Source organism: Eschscholzia californica, unplaced genomic scaffold, assembly GCF_041429995.1.
Source record: "Eschscholzia californica isolate CP2 unplaced genomic scaffold, dmEscCali1.0.p SCAF_6, whole genome shotgun sequence".
In the NCBI taxonomy this organism is placed as follows: Eukaryota; Viridiplantae; Streptophyta; class Magnoliopsida; order Ranunculales; family Papaveraceae; genus Eschscholzia; species Eschscholzia californica.
In genome coordinates, this window is record NW_028238483.1 from 31,641,691 (window position 1) to 31,661,167 (window position 19,477).

The 19,477-nt window shown below is 33.8% G+C and overlaps 3 protein-coding genes and 1 long non-coding RNA gene across 4 annotated transcripts; all 4 read left to right on the top strand.

The window, feature by feature from the left end:
• The first annotated feature begins 535 nt into the window (after window positions 1–535).
• On the top strand, window positions 536–1,013 carry LOC147533568 (uncharacterized). The gene is made up of 2 exons (XR_015227685.1): window positions 536–674; window positions 776–1,013. It is a non-coding gene; the product is annotated as an uncharacterized LOC147533568 (long non-coding RNA).
• A 306-nt stretch (window positions 1,014–1,319) lies between these two features.
• Window positions 1,320–3,765, top strand: LOC147533569 (uncharacterized). The gene has a single exon (XM_086648099.1). The coding sequence runs from the start codon at window positions 1,390–1,392 to the stop codon at window positions 3,595–3,597; it is 2,208 nt and encodes a 735-aa protein (XP_086504225.1). The 5' UTR covers window positions 1,320–1,389; the 3' UTR covers window positions 3,598–3,765.
• A 1,446-nt stretch (window positions 3,766–5,211) lies between these two features.
• LOC147533570 (uncharacterized) lies at window positions 5,212–7,705 on the top strand. Its single transcript, XM_086648096.1, has one exon. It carries the CDS (start codon window positions 5,372–5,374, stop codon window positions 7,604–7,606), a length of 2,235 nt encoding a protein of 744 aa, XP_086504222.1. The 5' UTR covers window positions 5,212–5,371; the 3' UTR covers window positions 7,607–7,705.
• Window positions 7,706–10,222: 2,517 nt separating this feature from the next.
• On the top strand, window positions 10,223–11,698 carry LOC147533571 (uncharacterized). The gene is made up of 5 exons (XM_086650043.1): window positions 10,223–10,487; window positions 10,758–10,939; window positions 11,024–11,160; window positions 11,381–11,468; window positions 11,684–11,698. Exons 1-5 carry the CDS (start codon window positions 10,223–10,225, stop codon window positions 11,696–11,698), a joined length of 687 nt encoding a protein of 228 aa, XP_086506169.1.
• Window positions 11,699–19,477: the final 7,779 nt, after the last annotated feature.

Here is a 19,477-nt window from a genome sequence, read left to right on the forward strand (position 1 = left end):
CAAAAAAAAAATTATAGAATGTTTTATATTTTATTCTTATCAGAATCATCAGATAGATTCACATTGAGTCGATGTTATATGCTAACAATTTGATTATTGTTATATGCTAAATTGATTATTGTTAGATGCTAGAATTACAAAGGATTTTGACAAAAGAAAGTTCTCAGCTGATGTGGCGGTTGTGATATTCATCTTTCAACGGCCTAAATTTGGTCAAAGTTTCAAACCACAACCGCCACATCAGCTGGGAACTATCTTTTGTCAAAATCTTTTGTAACTTTAGCATTTCTCATAGAAAATACAATGTCTGTCTTTGTTGAGTGTCTGTTTTTTATTGTTAAACTGGTATAGGTGGCCTTCATCTTTTATTGTTAAACTTTGGGTCAGTTACCGTACCCAAGGGTCTTAATTCAGACTCTTCAAGTAAATTGAAATCTACAATTGAATTTCAGATATGAAACTAGAAAAAGAAATACACACCATTATCTTTTATGAATGTCGGTTAAGCAATGGTCTTAACTTCTTTTTGTTTGTTTGCAGCTTGAGACGATCATCAAGGATATATTGTTTGTGTTGTCACAGAAGGATCACCCTAAGTTCAAAAGACAGGGTGAAGACCTAATTGTCAATACATTTGCTCATTAAGACCAACCCCGGGAAAGTTGTGAAGCTTGGTAAGATGCAATTTTCATTGATAGAAAGACCATCAAATATACTACAATCGTGATTTTTTTTTAGTGGTATTGTTAAAATTAATAACAATATGAATGTGCAGATCCATTCAAGGCAATAAATGATGAGAATTGGCGATGTACCAGAGGCAATTCATGAGGGCAAAACTAAGCATACATTTCACAGTAGAGTTTCCTGACTATTTTACTCTGAAGCATTAAGACTATAGTACATTCTTTTTGTTGAAACAACTTCTTTTTATTTGACAAGTCAAAGTTCCAACTTTGGTGCCTTATGTAATTGCTTGGTTTAAGCATCAATGAATGAATACCACTTTATAAGAACATTAAAGCTCTTGAATCGATGAGAGAGTTGACTCTACCACTCTTAATGCTTTTGGAACCGAAAATTTTGGGGGCATTCTTATCGAATCCAATGCACGGTGGGAGAAGTCCAGTTATAGCATTCATATTTTTATCCCACATGCATGTATTATATATTATAATTAAATCGAGATTTAGCAAGTAGCTAACCTCGGCATCATGTTTGTATTGTTTTAATATCATTAACTCTCCGAACATGGATTGTGCCCAGTGCCCATACTCAATGCGTTTTCGGGTCAAACCCTCGTGTCAAACCTTGTACAAAAGGATCTAGTTTTCTCATCTTTCATTCATTCACTTGCCATAAGTTTCATCACATTGTTCCAAACCAACCATGAGATTCTTCTCATTTCTCCTTTTCCTAGTCTGTTTATCCTTCATCTCTACATTTTCAAAGACAACCCAAGCATGTAATTGGACAGATAGAACAGCTTTGCTAGGTTTCAAGGATAAGATCACCATTGATCCTCATCGAAGGTTAATAACTTGGGACAAATCCTCTGATTGTTGCACCAGATGGCATGGTATTACTTGCGACCGGAGCACAGGTCGTGTCATTAGCCTTAACCTTGGATATACGTCAGCAGGTTTCGACGAGGACATAGATATGATTGGAACCATATCTCCATCTCTTGGCGATCTTTCATTTCTTCGCATTCTTGATCTTAGTTCGATTAGGTTGAGTGGAGAAATACCAATCGAACTTGGAAATCTATCAAACCTTGTTCAACTCTTTCTCAGTGGGAATCAACTCTCAGGTTCAATTCCAGAATTCCAAAAGCTTTACAAACTCAGTGAGCTTAACCTCCAAACCAATCAGTTATCCGGTGAAATTCCAAACTCCATATTCAAATCTATGCCTTCCCTTACTAAGCTTGACGTAAACTCTAATAAACTATCTGGCGCCATTCCACCGAGCATTGGAAAAGTAGAGTCGTTAACTTACCTCGATTTGAATGGAAACAAATTCTCAGGAACAATTCCAAGCACAATAGGTAATTTAAAGAACCTAAAAGTCCTAGATTTGAGCAGGAACCAGATCTTTGGATCCATTCCAAGTTCATTTAGTAACTTATCCAAACTGGTCCAGCTGTCTATCACTTATACTCATATTTCCGGTGTACTTCCATCCTCCATTTTCGAATCTATGACATCCCTTACGCATCTTGATCTAAGCTCGAACGAACTCTCTGGTCCCATTCCTCCTAGTATTGGGAAATTAGCGTCAGTATCATATCTTACTTTCCGAGGAAACAAACTCTCTGGGAGAATCCCAAGCACAATTGGTTCTCTAAAGAATCTTATGTCCCTACGGTTAAATGGTAACCAGCTAAACGGGTCCATTCCACGTTCATTTGGAGGATTAACCAAATTAGTTGAACTCTATATGGATGGAAATAGGCTATCCGGTCATATACCTGATTCATTTTCTAATCTAGTTTCTCTAGAAAAGTGTTTTTTATCAAATAACAGGCTAACTGGTAGATTACCCACATTGATTGGGAAGCTCAAGAAACTCGTATTTTTGGATATTGAGAATAACAAGCTATCCGGCAGTTTACCATCATCCATCGGAGATATGCAGAGTCTAATGTATGTCTTTTTAACAAACAACCATATTTCTGGTGAAATCCCTTCAAGTTTTGGCAATCTTAAGACGCTCGTAACTGTTGATTTATCGGGAAATAAGCTATCAGGACCACTTCCTGAACAATTGGGCAACTTGACAAAATTGGAAGATCTAGATTTGTCATTCAATCCACTGGGTCTAGTTAGCATACCAAACTGGTTAGTAAAACTACAACGTCTTATGACACTCAAGTTAGTTGATACAAGGATAATAGGTGAACTTCCACCATTGGAATCACCATTTCCTCCACTGAGCTTACTTGATTTATCAAATAATAGACTAACCGGAGAATTACCACAATGGATAGGTAAAATTGTTAATCTTCGTGTGCTAAATTTAGCTAACAATAGTTTCCATTCAGCTATTCCATACTCCTTCAAGAACCTAGGTGATCTAGTGGACCTCGATCTTCATTCAAACAATTTCACGGGAGGAATAGATGTGATTTTTGCAAAGAACTTTTCACGCGGTGGAGGAATTAGCTCTTATCATCGACTTGATCTATCTAACAACATGTTTGATGGTCCTATAGATGAACATGTTGCAGAATATCCTTCTATGATGTACGTTTCAAGATTACTACTTTCTAATAACCAGTTAGGAGGGTCAATACCAAGTTCACTAGGAAAACTAATTCTAATGGAAGTTCTAGATCTTAGAAACAATAGCTTGTCAGGGAAGATACCCGTTGAGCTCGGTAAGGCCATATTGTTAAAGTCAATTATATTATCCAATAATAAACTTAAGGGAGCTATACCCTCCGAGGTTATAAACTTGCCCAGACTTGAAGAATTTAACGTATCATTTAATCAGCTAAGCGGGAAAATACCTCCTCATACGACCAATTTGTCAGCATCTTCCTTTTGGGGCAACATAGGCTTATGTGATAGTCCACTTCCTCCTTGTAGTTGATGAAGAAAATAAGGAACAATCCCTAGGCTTTTGTTATTTAATTATCAATAAATAAAACTTCATTGAAGTTTCTGTTAAATGAGTTTTTTGATTTTATATACTTTCTTCACAATTTTTTGGTGATTTTATCCTGCTATTAAGAACGGAAGGAAAACATGTGATTGTTTCAAGTTTTATTTTAATCAATTAGTTGTTGATTATGAACTTATATATTAAGAGCTCGACTGTGCTGATTTATTATAGTGATTAAGAAGCCTGGAAGACCAAATAAGATGGTTATGGCAAACATTGGAGCAAGTTTGGACATTGCTTATAAAATTTCCCTTTACATAATGCTGCTCTCACGGTGAATAAGTTGATCTCTTTCTCCACTGTCCCTTCACCGAACAAATCTGATCTGATTTTTATTTATTTTCTCTAGATAGGGTGGCAGACGAAAACAACATTCGATCATCTTATGAGAGAGTGGAATACTATAAACCACAACAACCATATATATTTCGGACAATCTGGCGTGGAGTTCACATTGGTCAAGCGACAACATGTAAGTCTCTCAAGCGAAGATACATAAAAACAAACGGCACAACATAATCCTTAGCACATCGAAACGTTAACCGAAAGAGAGTAGTTATAGATATAAAATTAACCCTCTTCGACTGCAATTAGGAATTGGTTAAGTGCACTAAATTCAAAAGGTTTAGTTTACATGAGGGTGCAATTTGGAGGCTTTAATGTCTGAGGTACAATTGCAGGTGTTAGCTTTTCCTAATGTTTTCTCATTTGGTGTTTCTTGTACTCTAAGCATTTCTTTGGTGAGGCTGTTCATTCCCTGTACTTTCCTCCCTTGCGTTTAGTCATCTGCCCCCCAAGTAATGTTTCTTCTTATCACTATTTATCAATAAAAAAGAAGAGTTCAAATTCCATTAGAATAATGGCCTAGTTGATTATTAATTAACTCAGTCCTTTACCCAGTGACATAGTTAACGGAGGTCAACTCAACGTCGATTTTTGAGAATCCAATGCCAATTAGTTAAAGAAAAATATAGGTTGAAATTTGGACATAAATGAGTATTTCTCATTTTTATCAATGTCAAACTAGAGTTCAAAACACAAGTTGGAGAAACTTGAAATCCGATAACAACTTTCACGTCAACAGTTGGTAGCCCAAGTGGTTCCAAGGTGTTGACATAAACTCTAGAAAGCCTCGGTCTTTCACATTAAAGTATGCTATATCGTAGGTAGAAGCCGGTGAAAAGAACTTCCTAAAGTTCCAATTTTCATTGCTTTCGTATTGGCTTGCTTAAAGCTTTAGAAAATTAGCCACTTTGTAAGAAAATCTCTTAAATCGGTAAAAGTTGACTCTACCACTCTTACGCTTCTCGAACAAATTGTTTTTTGAGAAATTCTTACCCAATCCAATGCACCATGAGAGACGTATGTAGAGTTGCATGGCATTCATATTCTTCACCCAAAATCATGTATTCTATCTAGATTTAGCAACTCATTAATGACAAAGTGTGAGTATGTCAACCTTGCAAGCTTTGATTGCATCGACACTTAATGGATCTTCGTAAACTATATATTCTACTTCTATAATCCCGATCGATCTGGGTACTTGAATTAATCAATGAGACTACCAACTCTTCCTCTTTTGGAACAATATTCTATAAAAGGAGCTCATGAATTTCTCATCTTTCATTCATCCAACTCCTCACTCCACTAGTTTCGTCAGTTTCATTGCATTATTACTGAACCTTTCTTTGAGAGGGAAAGCATGAGATTCTTCTCATTTTTCCTCCTTCTAGTGGTCTATTTCTTCTTCATCTCTACATTATCGAAGACAGCCCAAGCATGCCATCATATTGACAGAGCAGCTTTGCTTGAGTTCAAGGCTAATATGATCGACGATTCTATGCAAAGGTTAGTAACTTGGATTGCAAATACTGATTGCTGCACCAAATGGGATGGTATTACTTGTGATCCCACAAATGGTCGTGTTATTAGGCTCGAACGTGGAGCATCGACATTGATATCGACTGATGAGTACATATATATGACTGGAACTATATCTCCATCTCTTGGCAATCTTTCATTTCTTCATGCTCTTGATCTTAGTGGCATTGGGTCCTTGAGTGGAGAGATACCACCAGAGCTCGGAAAACTATCAAAACTTACTCAACTCTTTCTCAATGAAAACCAGCTAACAGGTTCAATCCCAACAGCTTTCCGAAGTCTTTACCAACTCAATCGGCTTTACCTTCAAAACAACCGTCTATCTGGTGAAATTCCGCCTTCAATTTTCACATCTATGACATCCCTTACAGAACTTGACGTAAACTCCAACGAACTAGCCGGTGCCATTCCTCCATCTATTGGGAAATTAAGGTCATTAACCTATCTCAATTTGGATGGAAACAAATTCTCTGGAAAAATTCCTAGAACAATAGGTTCTCTGAAGAACCTAACAGTTCTAGATTTGAGCAGGAACGAACAGCTGTCCGGATCTATTCCAGATTCCTTTAGAGGATTGTCTAAATTAGTCAGGTTCTCTATTACTCGTACTCATCTTTCCGGTGTAATTCCATCCTCCATTTTCGAATCTATGACATCCCTTACTGAACTTGATCTTAGCCAAAATAAACTGTATGGTCCCATTCCACCAACTATTGGAAAGTTATTGTCGGTAACATTTCTTACTTTACGAGGAAACAAACTCTCGGGAAGAATTCCAAGCACAATTGGTTCTCTCAAGAACATGATGTACTTACACTTGGCCGAGAACCAACTAAGTGGGTCTGTTCCACGCTCCGTTGGAAGATTATCCAAATTAATACGACTTTTTCTGAACGAGAATAGCCTATCCGGTAATATCCCTGATTCATTTTCCAATCTAGTTTCTCTTGAGTTGTGTGATTTATCTAATAACAAGCTAACCGGTAGTTTACCGACATCTATTGGAAAACTCCAAACACTTGACTATTTGACTCTCGAGCATAACAAGTTATCAGGTAGTTTACCGGCATCTATTGGGGATCTTCATAACCTAACCTATTTGTTCTTATCAGACAATCATATTTCGGGTAAAATCCCTGCAAGTTTCGGCAACCTCAAGAAGCTTCTAAGTGTTGATATTTCAAGGAATAAGCTATCAGGTCCACTTCCTAAGCAGCTGGCCAACTTGACAAACTTACAAACCCTGGACTTGTCATTCAATCCATTGGGTCTTAATGGGATACCAAATTGGTTAGCAAAACTCAAAAATCTTCTCGAACTCAAGTTATCCAATACAGCAATAAGCGGTGAGCTTCCAACATTAGCATCACCATTTCCTCCGGTGACATTACTTGACTTATCGAGTAATAGACTAAGCGGAGTATTACCACAGTGGATAGGCAAAATGGTAGATCTCACTTTACTAAATTTATCTAATAATCATTTTTATTCAGCTATTCCAGACTCTTTCAAGAACTTAAGTTTTCTTGTGGACCTGGATCTTCACTCGAACAACTTTACAGGAACAACGGATGTAATTTTCTCAAAAAAGATTTCACGGTATGGAGGAGGTGGCGCTTACAACGGAATTGACCTCTCTCAAAACATGTTTGATGGTTTTATAGATGAACATATTGGAAGTAAGCCTGCTATGGCCATGGGTTCTATTAATAAGTTAGTACTATCTAGTAACCATTTAAGAGGGTCAATACCAAGTTCACTAGGACAACTAAAATGGATACAAGTTTTAGATCTTAAAAATAATGGTTTATCAGGGAAGATACCAGTTGAGCTAGGTAAAGCCACCGACTTGAAGTCCATCATGTTATCGAACAATAAGCTTACTGGAGCCATACCTTCGGAAATAATAAATTTGGCAAAACTTGAGGAGTTTAATGTGTCCATGAACAAACTGAGTGGGAAAATACCTCCTCATAAAAGAAAATTCCCTGCATCTTCTTTCGAGGGCAACATAGGCTTATGTGATAGTCCACTTCCTCCTTGTAAGACAACCTAAGTTTATAATTACTGTATGCGAAATAATCCATCGACTCCAAAAATAAGGAAAAATCCTTAGGATTTTGTTAATTAGTGATAAATAAACAAAAATTGTTCATGGGTGGGCTAGGAACTTATCACATACAGATAGTTTTTCAAATATTATCTACCGAACACCTTTCCATTCAGTTGGAATTTTCTCGTTGATAAAAATAATCTCAGTTTCATACTCGGGGAATAGTCGCACATGGAATATCAATTTCATTCAGTTGCAAGCTATCATAATCGGTTTGCTAGCTTTCACAAACAATTTGCGAACTTTCACAAATAGTTTGAAAGCCTTTGCAAGGAATTTGCAAGCAATTGCAAGAAGTTTGAATCACTTTGCAAACGGTTTTCCTAGCCTCTGCAAACGGTTACAAGCTGTTTGAATCAAAGCAATAGTATTAAACATAGAATAATATTCGGGGGATGTGTTTTAAGTCCAAAATCGCATGATCAATGAGTCTAGAGACCAAAGATAATCAGAAATAGAAAATAAATCCACTCAAAGTAAATTACATGTCTATCCTCTCATTCTCTTTTACTGCATAACCTATCCTAAGTTAAAAAAATAACCTAAAATAATATATACCATAATATTTAGAGATTCATTAAATGATTTCCTCAAAATAAACTTTCCTTCCGGAAAAATAGTTGCCTTTACCGTTTAGCAGAATACTTTCTTTTATATTTCTATTAGAATTGGGCAAAAGCAAACCGAAGAGAGAGAGAGCATCGTCACTTTCTAATATATGAACTAGGTTTTGATTTCATTCATCATCGACGCCCAAATTAAACCGAGTGAAAAAGGTGAAAGCATCGAGTGGGAGAGATAGAGAATCGATTGATGGTTTCATTCATCATCTACAGCATAAAATTTTATTAGAATCAACCTATTGTAACAAATTCATATCAGATGGTAACAGAATCAAGAAAATGCTAGTAAAGTACTGAAAATGTAACAAAAACAATTTCACATAATATTTTTTGAGTCTATAGACCAAAAATAGGGTCCTAATAGGAGATTTAATTCTCTATAATCCTAAAAAGGATTTGAAAACCTAAATAATAATCTTAATAGATATCCGGTCCTTTTAGTGTCATCTAGAGAGATTACACAAATCCATATAATACTTATTATATATGCAATACCTATATTAACCTTCGTTTAATATCTAATCGTGATTTTCCTTCTAAACCGTATTAGATTCTCTCCATATTTATCTCAACTTTCTCTCTCCAATCACGTTCTTTATGTAACTAACAACTCTCTCTCTATAATTCCGAAACCGAAATCCAGTAACTTTCCCATTATATCTCTAAAAATGAAATCATCATTAAACCTTCATTAAACTCTCGCCCAGCTGTAAAAAATTCCATTGATTAGTATTCAATCAAGAGCCATCATCACAAACTCCATTGTCATTTAGGGTTTTTACTGATTATCTCTTTATTCTAGCCACAACTATTCAGGTTTAAAATCTTATGTACATTTGCTTATAGTTTAACGATTCATATTGAAGTCTGCATTCAAATATTTATGATCGTCTTTTCCATTCATCATTTAATATGAATCTGTATTGCTGTAATTTTCAATAACTAAAGTGTTATTTCATGTATTTGATATATCTGTTTGATCTATATTGAATCCATGTAATATAGATCTGATGTTTTCATTCAAATATTTTGATTTTTCACATCTTTCATTATCTTCAGATCAAATTGAACTGATAGTACAGATAATGTTGGGTATTAGATTTCAGTTATTTAATCTCAGATCTGTATGGAAAACACTTGTTCTGAAGTATACATTATGTATAATTTATGTTACATTATATATACTTTTTAATAATATGGTGTTGTAAATAACATGTGCATATATAAAATTCATTACAAAGTACGCATACTTTCTTACACAGTGGTGTATAAAATGTTGTAATAGGTATAAATTACAGTTTTAGTGCTACAAAGTATGCGTACTTTATTTGCAACATTTTGATATTCTCATTATAACAGAACAAAGTACGTAATTAGTTCTTTACAGTTTGAATTGTTTACGTATCTTAACTATTTGTCTGTTTTACAATATCAATAATTATGTTTTACAGAACAGATGGAGATTCAAGCAGATTCATCATTACAAAGCAAGAAGACGATATTAAAATCTGATGGTTGGGATAAAATGTTTACTGAACCTGGTCAATTATTTCCCGGGGGTGCTAAAGCCTTTCGATTTGCTCTTCGTCAATATAGTATAAATACTGGCCATGATTTTAAATTTATTAAAAATGATTCGAAGCGGGTAACTGCTGTATGTCCTGTTGAAGATTGCAAATGGAGAGTACATGGATGTGCACCATTGAAATGCGAATCCATGTTTATTCTGAAAGACATGGAAATGAAACATGACTGTGAAGATTTCATTAAGAAGACCAAGAAACCCAAACTAAACAGTTCATTTGTTGGGAAACTTATTTTAGATGATGTTACAAGAAGCCCGGATCGTTCGACAGCAAGTCTGAAAAAAGACTTCTTGAAAGATTACGCTGTCCAACTTCCATATTACTACACTTATGAGGGGAAGAAAGTAGCAATGAATGAAGCATTTGGTCAAGAAGGAGACTCATATGCAAAACTTAGATGGTATGCTGATGCCTTTTCACGTACCAACCCAAACAGCATAGTACAACTTGAAGTTGACGATGTGTCTCGGAGATTTAAAAGAATTTTCATTGCACCACATGCTTGTATAGCTGGCTTTCAATATTGTCGACCAGTTTTATATGTGGATGGTACATTTTGCAAGACTCGTTTTAACGGATGCATACTGGCTGCTGTGGCTAAAGACGGTAACAATGGTAATTTCTTAACATTTTAGAATTCATCCAATTTTATCTAAAAAAGTATCTCCTTTTTCAACATCATTTTTCAAAATTTTATGTACATTATCTTACATTTTCAATTAAGTATGCAAAAATATACATAAAGTATCTATATTTTATTTAGGTTTCAAACTTTAAAGTATGAACATTATTGTAAATTTACCATACAATAACATAATTTTACATAAGTATGCTTGATGAATATTTAAATTTTCATACTTTCACTAAATTTTTTTCAATTTACAGGTCTATTTCCGTTAGCATATTCTGTTGTTGATGTTGAGAATGACCAAAATTGGGACTGGTTTCTAAGGCATTTGCGGAATGCTCTGAATATGGAAAAGACGTATATCTTTATTTCAGACCGTCACAATGGTATAATCAACGGTGTCAAGAACATTTTCCCGACAGCACACCATTCCTTCTGTGTATGGCATCTAAGGAACAATCTGAATTTAAGATTGGCAAATGGAGCTAGAAAATCAAAATTCTTCCAAACATTAATTTTCAAGGCTGCTAGAGCTCTCCCCGAATCTGAATATCACGCAACTATTAATCAGATGATACAAATGGGTGGTTCAAAAGTTGCAGCATTTTTTAATTCCTTAGACCCTGCCTCTTGGGCAGATGCTTTCTTTCCCGGTATAAGGTACGATCTGATAAATTTGTGTATTCATTTCATTAACTATATTGATAATTTTTGTTGACATTACGTATTATACCGTATACAGTTTTGACTTTATGTTACAAATAACATGTATTTTACACCGCATTTCCTTCGTTTACTGAAAAGTATGTATTCTTTTTGTTAAAAATAATCGACTTCAGATAGAAATATTTAAAATTTATATACGTTTTATTTGATACAGATACACGGCGATATCATCTCAACTCTCAGAATCCTTTAACAATCAGATTCGACATGCTCGTGCACTACCAATTACAGCAATGTTGGAGGCAATTCGTATTCATATAATGAACAAAATGAACACAGCAAGAGAATTGTCTAAAAAATGGACGACGTTCTTGTGTCCAACCATCACTGATCTGTTGAAAGCAAAATATGATAGTGCTGCAACCTGTAATATTGCCCAGGCAGCCCCATTTATATTCGAGGTTTACTCAGAACCTTCTCATTGTGTTAATCTTCTACAGATTTCTTGTACTTGTAGAAGGTGGCAAGTTGATGGTGTTCCTTGTGAACACGCAATGTTGTGTATTAAAAGCTTGTCTGAAGACCAACAAGATTGTTTTTACGATCCTATTTGGACAACGGAGTCTTATGTGAAGACTTACCAGGAACATATAATGCCTATATCCAATGTTGATGAACCAAGTATTTTTGATGAAGCTACCAAAATTCTCCCACCGTTGATTCGTCGTAGACCAGGTCGTCCAAGAACAGTACGGATCGAGAGCTCTGGAAATATGCCAAGAAAATTAAGGATATGTGGTAGGTGTAAGCAACCTTCATACCACAATCGCAAAACATGTAGGGTAAACATCTGATGTATTTAAATATATGTTACATAACACTTTCAATCCACATAATTTTCAAATATTCAATCTTTTTTTCCTATGTTTTGTTTCACTATTCTATCTTTATTCTCTATCAAAAGTTTATTCTCTACATGAAGGTTATACTTGCCTAACATATGTGGTTAATATGTTAGAACACCAATCACACAAAATACAGTACAATTGATGAATTTGGTGCAAATTTGTTAAAGTTTTTACAGACTTAAAATTTACATATATGTTCTGGTTAAAAGTTCTTATTTTGTTTCATAAATTTACTGTTATTTATTCCTAAATATTCATACTTTGTCTCATGTTGTCCGTAATTTATTTCATATTTTTTCCGTGTTTAGTACATAACACGTTATTTATCAACACGTTACTCATGTTTGTGTAATAAATGAAAGGAAGAAACTTGATAAATTTCAGACATTTTTCAACAAATATGAAATTTTAATTAAAAATTACAGTTCCCATCCAAATATTTTATACTTCAAACTGGCAATTATAATTCATTACAACTATTTTAAAATTCAAAACATAAAACCATACTTTAATCTAGACTATATTAAAGTTTTTTTCCACAAATCTCTGGTTTCATTCAATAGCTCGTACGTCACTTCCGCTCTTCTACGCTGAGCTAATTCAATCCAATCTCTTGCAAGGTATTCATCCGGTACTGCCCATTTGTAATGTTTCATAAATACTAAATCCATATGAAGCATAACAAATAGTCCACAATCCGCACTGTCAATCATTGATATAACATTTAGTATGAAACCACAACATAATTTATAAATTATGTAACTATCTGTATGCATTACAGTAATCATAAAAATGTGAAATATATCGCATACTTACTTTTCTCCTTGTTGATGATCATACGGCGTCTTCGAAATCTTACATTTCTTCTTAAATTCAGGACTCACATATTTTGTTTTGTGAAGCACATCTAATATGTATTGTCCATATCTTGCAGCATTTTCTTCACATTGTTTACGTAGCTTTATGTCAAAGAACATCGAGTTGTAATGGGTCCAAGACTGATCAAAGTAATCAAATACTAACAAAGTCCAATGAATACCCCTACTGACATCTGTACTCATCGCATGACACATTGGAGCAACTATATAAGATATAAGCCCTCTTTCAGCCTCATTTAATAACCGACCGGATAGGTGGGGGTCTATGTTTGACTGGGCTGACTTGCAATTTATCATTGTCTGTCAAATAAAAACAACATACTGTATAAAACAAAACGGTTACATTGCAGTAAAGTATTCATACTTAACAACAAACAAAACACATAAACTTAATAAAGTATACATAATTTCTTATCATTCTAACCTTTTTATTTGACAAAACATTTAATTTATACACATAAAAACTTTTATATTATGAAATTATGAATTCTGTAATTAAAACTTACCCATAATTCAGAAGCGAGAACGAACACTTGTCCAGCCCCTTTTAAAACTTTGGAAGATAGATGCTTTGACCACCAATTTATAAGCTGAGCATCGGTCTCACAGTTCATCATAAGCCAATTCACCTCTCTTCCTCTAACATCACTTGTTAGATTTGATTCCCATACAATTGTTCTGCATGTTAATTATTGTTAGTTTAAAAAATGAATTTATAGCAAAATATATATATTATATTAGATATAACAGATTATGTTTGTTACAATCATCATAATGTAACACAAACAACAAAACATTTCATAACATAGTGAAAGACAAGTATTAAACTTCAAATTCATTACTTCATCTTCACTCCTTGGTTGAACTCCTCGTGCAGACCCTTCTCATTGTCTTTCACTTTCTTCCAAACTTTGCTCTTCTTCCAGTTGCTAAGTGGTTCATCATCATCAATCGAAACTCCCTTCCCCTTTTTATCTTGTTCTTCAACATTGACTACCTCCTTTTTCGCAATTTCCTTCTTTTTTTCTTTCTCGGCCTTTTCTTTTGGCTCGGCCTTTTCAGTTTGTTTCCTTGTTCTGGGAGCTTGTTTGATTCTCTTAATAAGAGAATTCTGTTTAGGTGTTTCACCCCCATCAACTGTTCTGTCCGATCCACCCTTAATAGCTTTTGATTTTGTTCTCTTCTTCTTTACTGATGTTGGAGTAGTCTCGACAAAGTCATCATCTATGAGTCTTTCTGTTTCAGCATTCTCTTGATAGGTTTGAGCAACTTGAACAACGTCGGTGAAGTCGGGTGCATTTGTGAAATCTATTCCCAAATCAAAATTGGGAGTTGAACTATATTGCTTCTCTTCCTCATTAGGCACCAACACAATGGCCGTGCATGGCACGTTTCCATCATCATCTGAAAACAACAATCATGTTAAAAAAAATAGATTCATCACGAAATTGACAAGTAAATAATATATCATCTATTCTGTGATAATAATATTCTATATAAAGTATGCATACTTTACCACAAATTATAATAGAAAACAGTAAAAGTATGAATAAATACTGACCTTCCTGTTGTTGTTCTTCAACATTTTCATCTTCCTGTACTTTATCATCATGTTCTACTCCATCAGACATCTGATCACTGACATTATCTTTCTCCCCAACATTATCTACCTCCTCATTCTGGTCCCCATTATCTTGACCCATTCCTTCATTATGATAATCATCCATCAATGATTCCTCCCTCTTTTCAGACTTTAGAAGTAACTTCAATTGTATTACTTCATTTCTCAAACTTTCAAGTTCCTCATCCTTTTTCTTTAATTCTTCTCTTTGTTTACTTACTTCTCTACTTAGGGCTTCCATCATCTCCATGTTATTCAACTCTTCATCAAAAGGTATCTCCACAACTACCTTTTCTGTAAACTTCAACATTTCTTTCTCTTCTTCACTCACATCATCCACAACATCCTCATAAACCTGCATGTAAAGAGTTACTTAAATCATAGGGTGTTCTGTAGATGTATTCGAATAATTTATCATAAATTATATGTAATTTATGATAAATTACATATACTGGAAAAAGAAATACAATATATTTATAGAGAATTTAAACTTTCATTAATAAAAGTTCACATAAAAAGATGATTTTACCTCCTCAGGTTCAAGTCCAGCTAAATCTTTTTCCATTCCATTCTTGAATCCATCAACAGACCACCTCAAGAACCTTGGGGTTCTTGTTTCATTCAGTGCATTCTTCGCATACAGATTAGTATGCATGCACACCCAGAACTAAAGAAAAAAAAAAAGAAATCAAAATTACGCATACTTTATAACTAAGAATATGCTATTTAAATAACAAATGAATTCAAAAAATAATACTCACAGGCAACAGTAACAAGCAACCAGATGCTTTGGTGGGGTCTTCTGAATGTTTGTCGATCGTTTCCATCATATATGAATGTATGGCTCTTGGCCATGACACCCTGTTGATTGCTCTTCTAGACTGGATGTTCTTATAAATACTAGGCAATACAGTGAAACCAGCCAAAGTAGCAAATAGGAAGCTCGCCGAAAACATCATAATTAGAAGTTGAACAAATTCTATTGCTGGTTCACTGTTCCTCACGCATTTCTGAAGTGCATTCCCAACAACAGCACTTGAGAGACCCATATTTTTGTTTCTTGATGCTTCAAGTGTTTCCTTGAAGTATTTGTTGAAGAACGCACATTTCAAAGGATCTAGATCATTTTTCTTAGGGAATGCCTCATATTCAGAACCCTCCATGGGCATTCCCAACAACAAAGATACATCTTCAGGTTTGAATTCTAACTCTTTACCCCCAATAACAAATTTCTTTGTCGATTTTTTATATCGACAAAGAACATCCAAAATGGCAATTGTAGGACGACTCGTATAATTCTCCCTTAATATTGTACCATCTGCCATAGCATCAAACAATTGACTGAAAGGAGTTTTGCTAATCTCCTCCTTCATTTCTTCAGTCATATAGGAACGTATGCTATTGATTAACTCTATTGGTTTGCTTAGTGTGTATCTGAATAGTGCCGATGTTTTTTGCACCGGTATTAATTTCTGTTCCCCTACTATATCAACCCACTTACTAGAGCTTCCTTTGTCCTTCAACTTCAAACTTTTTGAACTACCACCAGCCTGCAAATATGACAAAAAAACACAATTGTAAACTATCAGCCAATAATCATGTAAAGTACGCATACTTTACCTAACATGATGGGAAATTTTTTAGACAGAATGAATATTTTTAAGGTATAACATAAATTTGTACATACAACAAGGCATAAACTGTTCAAAGATAAATACATATATGTATGTTAATCATAATTTATCAAATTTTCTTCAAAATATCAATAAATTATAACAAATTCCAAATACGTTACCTCAGATACTGATGTTTCTTTTGTTTTCGATTTCTTCTTAACAACTACTTCTTCGACAGTGGCCTTTCTTTTCATAGGGCTCCTTCTTAATGTGCTTGTTTCTTCGGTAACATTCGTTTTAGATTTACCTTTTGGTGCCATGTTCAACCTTTTGCTGCAATGAAAAGGACCTCTCATTAAACCCTAAACCAAGATCAAATATTTCATTAAACCATACAAAAAATATGGTTTAATTTTCCATAAATTATATGTTTTTTATAACACAAAGTTATCTTATTATGAAACAGAAATAAAAGTTTAAAAAGAATATTTAGGTTTTTCAAGTAAAACTAAAGATTTTAATGTAGATCTGTAATTTGAAAACATCTAATGATCTATTATTCATGAGACAAAAACGATATTGTACCCCTTTTTTTTAAAAAAAAACGAACGAAAAAACCCTAAAACTGTTTGAATCTCCTTTAAACCGTAAAGAAACTTCATATCTACAGAGAAATCTTTACCAAAATCAACAAATCCTCTTCAATATGAAGTTAAACTGACATGCAACAACTATTTATAACGATTTAACCTCAAAGAACCTCACGTTTCGATTTCAATCGATTTCATAAAGAAAAGGGGTTTATCAACCAGCTTACCTTTTCACCTGAAGAGATTCTTCAATGTAAAAGATGAATGGAGAAGATGAAAGGATGCAAACTTTCTGGGTTTCTTGATCTATTTAGGGTTTATCGTCTCGATCTTCAAACGATTTTAGACGAAAATAGGAATCGGGTAGTTTAGAGAGAGAAAACGTCTTAATGAAGAGTGACAGCCACTTTCTGTTTCGCCTTCTATAGATACGCCCCAAATCACGCGAACGGGTTTTGGGAAAGTTTCCCAAAACCCTCGGAATTTCAAATATCCCGGGGTTTTTAGATTTGGGATACATTGGGTAATATCAAAAAAATTATCCATACTTTATGCCCTTCTTGTAAAAGGACTAAAAATCCATAATCTAAGAAGAAAGGTCTATAAACCTATTATCAAATTGATTTTGGTCTATATACCCATGGACTCTATTTTAATTACTAAAAAGTATTTGTTAACCTATTGTAACAAATTCATAAGATGCTAGCAAAATATTCTTGCTTTTTAAACTACTGTATTCAAATTTATTCAACCGATGCTAATAGAATGTAAAAGTTGCTATTAGAATCAATAAGATGCTAGCTAAATAGTATTTGCCTTTTAAACTACTTTATCAAATTCATTCATCAGATGCTAGTAGAATGTAAAATATGATAGTAGAATCAGTAAGATGCTAGCAAAATAGTTTGCTTTTTAACCTCACAAAAGAATTTGTAGATGTTTAATTGGATCGAGGTAGAGATAAAAAGCAAATCACAAATTCATACTTTCTTGAAGTTCAAAGAACATAGAGTTACAAAGAGAGAAAATCGTTTTTGGGAGAGAGCATCTCGTTTTAGGTAAATATTGGTTGAATTGGTAGGTTAATTTAGACAAATATCAGTTTTGGAAATAATATATTTTCTTGAATTCAAAGAACATATAGTTACAGAAAGAGAAACTCGTGTTTGGGAGAGAGAGAACTAGTTTTAGGTAAATATCCATTGATTTGGTAGGTTACTTTAGAAAAATATAAGTTTTGGAAATAAAGATTAACATTAAATATCCACCATAAATATTTTTTCATAAAATTACTAAAAAGTATTTGTTAACCTATTGTAACAAATTCATAAGATGCTAGCAAAATATTCTTGCTTTTTAAACTACTGTATTCAAATTTATTCAACCGATGCTAATAGAATGTAAAAATTGCTATTAGAATCAATAAGATGCTAGCTAAATAGTATTTGCTTTTTAAACTACTTTGTCCATTGCATTCATCAGATGCTAGTAGAATGTAAAATATGCTAGTAGAATCAGTAAGATGCTAGCAAAATAGTTTGTTTTTTAACCTCACAAAAGAATTTGTAGATGTTTAATTGGATCGAGGTAGAGATAAAAAACAAATCACAAATTCATACTTTCTTGAAGTTCAAAGAACATAGAGTTACAGAGAGAGAAAATCGTTTTTGGGAGAGAGCATCTCGTTTTAGGTAAATATTCATTGAATTGGTAGGTTAATTTAGACAAATATCAGTTTTGGAAATAATATATTTTCTTGAATTCAAATAACACATAGTTACAGAAAGAGAAACTCGTGTTTGGGGGAGAGAAACTAGTTTTAGGTAAATATACATTGATTTGTTAGGTTACTTTAGAAAAATATAAGTTTTAAAAATAAAGATTAACATTAAATATCCACCATAAATATTCTTTCATAAAATTTATGGAAAGAATAATTGTATTAACTCAACCATTATAAACCTTTGGTTTACCAATGGTTAAAAAATATTTATGAAAGGGCAAAATTGAGAGAAAATTAAAGGATTGATGCATAGGGTCCACCAAATAGTGAATTTTTGGACTTATTTTACATTTTCGGTTTATTTTGGTTTTATTTTATTTATTGATTTAGGAGTGGATATATGACTAATTACCCCCCCTATTTTTGGACCTTAAACTCAAAAATCCAATAATATTCTTATATTTTCACTCCCTATAGTGGCAACATGAAATTCTTAACATAAATAATAGTAAGAAAACTGATTTTAGGTCTAGAGAGAAAAAAATGAAGGGTTATTTACTTATTTTGCAAAAGGGTCGTACATATGTACCGGCTTTTGCGAAGGGGCATGACCGTTTATTATTTGACCATTAAATAAATGTTAGATTAACTTCACGTTACATGAACAGTTAACATCGTTATACGATGGACTCGATTCCTACACATGGATATTAATTGGTCAAACTTACGTTTTCACTTTTGTTTTCCACAAAGAGAGTCTCTTAAGTTCATCTTCTTCCTTTTTTCTTTCTTCCACCTTTCCACCTTCGATTTTCACCGAAAAGTTGAAAGAGGTGTTCCAGATTGAGTTTTACAAAGAGATGTCATAATTTTCCACCTTTGAGGATTTAGTGATTTGCACAAAGAGAGCCTCTTCAGTTCATCTTCTTCCTTTTTCCTTTCTTCCACCTTTGATTTTCACCGGAAAGTTGAAAG

Bases quoted from the DNA above. Each gene is read 5' to 3' on its own strand.
- LOC147533569 (XM_086648099.1), top strand. From the start codon at position 1,390: ATGAGATTCTTCTCATTTCTCCTTTTCCTAGTCTGTTTATCCTTCATC.
- LOC147533570 (XM_086648096.1), top strand. From the start codon at position 5,372: ATGAGATTCTTCTCATTTTTCCTCCTTCTAGTGGTCTATTTCTTCTTC.
- LOC147533571 (XM_086650043.1), top strand. From the start codon at position 10,223: ATGAATGAAGCATTTGGTCAAGAAGGAGACTCATATGCAAAACTTAGA. The intron at 10,488-10,757 runs GTAATTTCTTAA...TTCAATTTACAG, and splicing joins GGCTAAAGACGGTAACAATG to GTCTATTTCCGTTAGCATAT. The intron at 11,161-11,380 runs GTACGATCTGAT...TATTTGATACAG, and splicing joins GCTTTCTTTCCCGGTATAAG to ATACACGGCGATATCATCTC.